At 62.8% G+C, this 4,385-nt stretch overlaps 1 protein-coding gene and 1 long non-coding RNA gene across 2 annotated transcripts; one reads left to right on the forward strand and one right to left on the reverse strand.

Annotated features, from left to right (window-relative positions):
• Window positions 1-5: 5 nt before the first annotated feature.
• LOC122193109 (U4/U6.U5 tri-snRNP-associated protein 2-like) lies at window positions 6-1,264 on the forward strand (the record flags this gene model as incomplete). Its single annotated transcript, XM_042893831.1, has 4 exons — window positions 6-292; window positions 385-520; window positions 949-1,035; window positions 1,175-1,264. Coding segments are annotated over 4 exons (558 nt in total), but the record flags the coding sequence as incomplete, so codon positions are not given.
• An 88-nt stretch (window positions 1,265-1,352) lies between these two features.
• On the reverse strand, window positions 1,353-3,817 carry LOC122193110. Its single transcript, XR_006182808.1, has 3 exons — window positions 3,723-3,817; window positions 1,588-1,731; window positions 1,353-1,438 (listed from the first exon to the last, which is right to left on the reverse strand). It is a non-coding gene; the product is annotated as an uncharacterized LOC122193110 (long non-coding RNA).
• Between the last annotated feature and the right edge of the window lie 568 nt (window positions 3,818-4,385).

A 4,385-nucleotide genomic window follows, 5' to 3' on the forward strand; every position in this document is an offset into this window, starting at 1 on the left:
ACCAGGAGACCATGGTGGAGTCCACCTTCATGTACCTGACCCTGGACCTGCCCACCGCCCCGCTCTACAAGGACGAGAAGGAGCAGCTCATCATCCCCCAGGTGCCCCTTTTCAGCATCCTGGCCAAATTCAACGGCGCCACGGAGAAGGAGTACAAAACCTACAAGGAGAACTTCCTGAAGCGCTTCCAGCTCACCCGCCTGCCGCCCTACCTCATCTTCTGCATCAAGCGCTTCACCAAGAACAACTTCTTCGTGGAGAAGAACCCCACCATCGTCAACTTCCCCATCACGTGGGTGCTGCGCTGCCCCGGCCGGCGGCTTTGGGCTCTGGGGGGTTTTGGGGGCGTCGCCGTGGTTGGGTGCTGACGGTGCCGCCCTGCAGCAACGTGGACCTGCGCGAGTACCTGTCGGAGGAGGTGCAGGCCGTGCACAGCCACACCACCTACGACCTCATCGCCAACATCGTGCACGACGGGAAGCCGGCCGAGGGCTCCTACCGCATCCACGTCCTGCACCACGTGAGCAGCGCGGGGGGGGCGGAAAGGGGGGCGAGGGGAGGCCTCAGTGTCCCCCAACCTCCCCTGTTTGTCACTGCAGGGCAATGGGTGGAAAGAGGGGCGAGGGAGGGCCTCAGCATCCCACAACCTCCCCCCCTGTTTGTCCCCATAGGGCACCGGAAAGTGGGGCAAGGGAAAGCCCTCAGCATCCCCCAACCTCCCCCCCTTTTGTCACTGCAGGGCACCAGGTGGAACATGGGATGAGGGAAAAGCCCTCAGCATCCCCCAGTCTCCCCCTTTTGTCCCCGTAGGGCACCGGAAAATGGGGCGAGGGAAGGCCTCAGCGTCCCCCAACCTCCCCCTGTTTGTCCCTGCAGGGCAATGGGAGGAAAGTGGGGCGAGGGAAAGCCCTCAGCATCCCCCAACCTCCCCCCCTTCTGTCCCCGCAGGGCACTGGGAAGTGGTACGAGCTGCAGGACCTGCAGGTGACCGACATCCTGCCGCAGATGATCACCCTTTCCGAGGCCTACATCCAGGTGAGGGGCTGCGGGCGGAGGGACGGGGAAAAACGAGGGACGGCACGTCCCCAAAACGTCCCCAAAACGTCCCCAAAACGTCCCCCGAATGCCTCCGGCCCCCCCCGCTCACAGCCCCCCCCCCTCTGTTCTGCCCCAGATCTGGAAGCGGCGGGAGGAGGACGAGACGAACCAGCAGGGCGCCTGAGCTCCCGAGCGCCCATTAAACGCCTTTCCTTTCTTCTTTTTCCTTCTGCCTGCTTTTTAAACCTTCCCTGCTCCTTTTTTCGGTCTCCGTTTGCCCCCCCACCCCCCAAAAAAGAGGCGCAGCGCCGCCGTGCTGCTGGCATCCAAGCTTTATTTGGGGCTGTGGTCGCTCCTCCGTGCCCTACAGCCTGGAGCGCTGCTGGCAGTACGGCTGAGCCTGGGGGCAGCAGCAGGAGGTTGGTGACGTGTCACCCCCCCATGGCCCTTGTCACCCCCCCATGGCCCTTGTCACCTCCTCATGGCCCTTGTCACCCCCTCATGGCCCTTGTCACCCCCCCATGGCCCTTGTCACCCCCCCGTGCTCACCTCACAACGCCGGGCAGTCTCAGCACTGGAGCACCAGTAGGCCGGGCCCAGGGCGCAGGGTTCAGGCTTTGGGGACAGCTTGAGGTTTGGGGACAGCTTGAGGTTTGGGGACAGCTCGGCGAGCGCCTGCCACAGCGCGGGGTCCTGAGGAAGGAGGGGACACAAGTGGTGACATCTCGGTGACCTGGCAGGGCTCCTGGGGGTGGTGTCCCCACGTGTGGCACCCCTGGGGGTCCCGGTGCGTCCCTTGGGGTCACAAGTTGGGGACATGGTGCTGCTGAGTGTCCCCTGGGGCTGTCACATCCACGGTGGCCGCGCTGCGTCACTCGGAGTGGGGCTGTGACACCACAGAGCACGTCCCCACCGTGCTCCCATGGGGCTGTGACACCCTGTGCGTCCCCAACGCCTCCCTTGGTGTCACCATGGAGCACGGACCTTGGCGCTGTGACACCTTCAGGGTCCCCACTGTGTCCCTTTGGGTCCCCAACGTATCCCTATGGGGCTGTGACACTTTCAGGGTCCCCACTGTGTCCCTTTGGGTCCCCAACACATCCCTTGGCGCTGTGACACCTTAGGGTCCCCAACACATTGCTTTGGGTCCCCAATGTGTCCCATGGGTCCACGACACCTTTAGGGTTCCCAACGCGTCCCTTGGGGCTGTGACAGTTTTAAGGTCCCCAGTGTGTCCCTTTGGGTCCCCAATGTATCCCCTGGGGCTGTGGCACCTTTAGGGTCTTCAACATGTCGATTTGGGTCCCTAACATATCCCATGGGTCCATGACACCTTTAGGGTCCCCAGTGTGTCCCTTTGGGTCCCCAACATGTCCCTCTGGGGCTGTGACATCCTTAGGGTTCCCAACATGTCCCACATGTCCACAGCACCTTTAGAGTCCCAGGATGTCCCTGGGGGCTGTGACACCTTTAGGGTCCCCAACACGTTGCTTTGGGTCCCCAGTGTGTGCCTTGGGTCCATGACACCTTTAGGGTCTCCAATGTGTCCCTTCAGGTCCCCAACACGTCCCTTGGGGCTGTGACACCTTTAGGGTCCCCATTGTGTCCCTATGGGGCTGTGACACCTTTAGGGTCCCCAGTGTGTCCCTATGGGGCTGTGACACCTTTAGAGCCCCCAACACGTTGCTTTGGGTCCCCAACGTGTGCCTTGGGTCCCCAGTGTCCCTTCAAGTCCCCTCTGTGTCCCTTTGGATCCCCAGCACATCCCTTGTGACTGTGACACGTTTTGGGTCCCTAACGTGTGCCATGGGTCCACAACACCTTTAGGGTCCCCAACGCGTCCCTCTGGGGCTGTGACACCTTTAGGGTCTTCAACATGTCGCTTTGGTTCCCTAACATGTCCCATGGGTCCACGACACCTTTAGGGTCCCCAGTGTGTCCCTATGGGGCTGTGACACCTTTAGGGTCTCCAATGTGTCCCTTCAGGTCCCCAACGTATCCCTTGGGGCTGTGACACCTTTAGGGTCTTCAACATGTCACACTGGGTCCCTAACATGTCCCATGGGTCCACGACACCTTTAGGATCCCCACTGTGTCCCTCTGGGTCCCCAACATGTCCCTCTGGGTCTGTGACACCTTTAGGGTCCCCAACGTGTCCCATGTGTCCACAGCACCTTTAGAGTCCCCAAGGTGTCCCTGGGGGCTGTGACACCTTTAGGGTCCCCAGTGTGTCCCTCTGGGTCCCCAACATGTCCCTCTGGGGCTGTGACATCCTTAGGGTCCCCAACATGTCCCACATGTCCACAGCACCTTTAGAGTCCCAGGATGTCCCTGGGGGCTGTGACACCTTTAGGGTCCCCAACACGTTGCTTTGGGTCCCCAGTGTGTGCCTTGGGTCCATGACACCTTTAGGGTCTCCAATGCGTCCCTTCAGGTCCCCAACACGTCCCTTGGGGCTGTGACACCTTTAGGGTCCCCATTGTGTCCCTTTGAATCCCCAATGTGTCCCTCTGAGGCTGTGACACCTTTAGAGCCCCCAACACATTGCTTTGGGTCCCCAACGTGTGCCTTGGGTCCACAACACCTTTAGGGTCCCCAGTGTGTCCCTTTGGGTCCCCAACGTGTCCCTCTGGGGCTGTGACACCTTTAGCGCCCCCAGTGTCCCTTCGTCCCCCAGCTCTCACCGTGCGCCCGCCGGCGCTCCGCAGGCCGCTCTCCTCGTCGCCCGGTCGCCCCGTCGGTGCCACGCCGGCAGCGCCGCCGTCCTCGGGCCCGCAGGCCAGCAGCAGGCGGCACAGCAGGCGCGGCGCCAGGCGGCCCAGCAGCGCCTCCAGCAGCAGCTCGGCGTAGCGCTCCGCCAGGCACTGGCACGGAGCCGCGACCACCGCCGGCAGCGCCCGGCACAGCTGGGACAGAGCCTTCGCCACCGCCTCCTGCGGGCACCGCGCGGCTCAGCTGCGCCTCCGTGCCGCCGACACCGCCGGCACCGCCAGCACCGCAACCGGCACCGCCAGCACCGCAACCGGCACCAGCACCAGAACGAGAACCAGCACCAGAACCAGCACCAGAATGAGAACCAGAACGAGCAACAGAACGAGCAACGGAACGAGAACCAGAACGAGCAACAGAACCAGCAATAGAACCAGCACCAGAACGAGCAACGGAACGAGCACCAGCAGCACCAGCAGCACCAGCAGCACCAGCAGTAGCACCGCCAGCACCACCAGGACCGCCAGCACCACCAGCAGCACCAGTAGCACCAGCACCACCAGCACCACCAGCACCACTAGCACCACCAGCACCACCAGTAGCACCGCCACGACCACCAGGACCACCGGTACCACCAG

This window comes from Lagopus leucura, unplaced genomic scaffold (genome assembly GCF_019238085.1).
Source record: "Lagopus leucura isolate 7727_CA_CO unplaced genomic scaffold, USGS_WTPT01 34431-0_obj-0_obj, whole genome shotgun sequence".
NCBI classification, from domain to species: domain Eukaryota; kingdom Metazoa; phylum Chordata; class Aves; order Galliformes; family Phasianidae; genus Lagopus; species Lagopus leucura.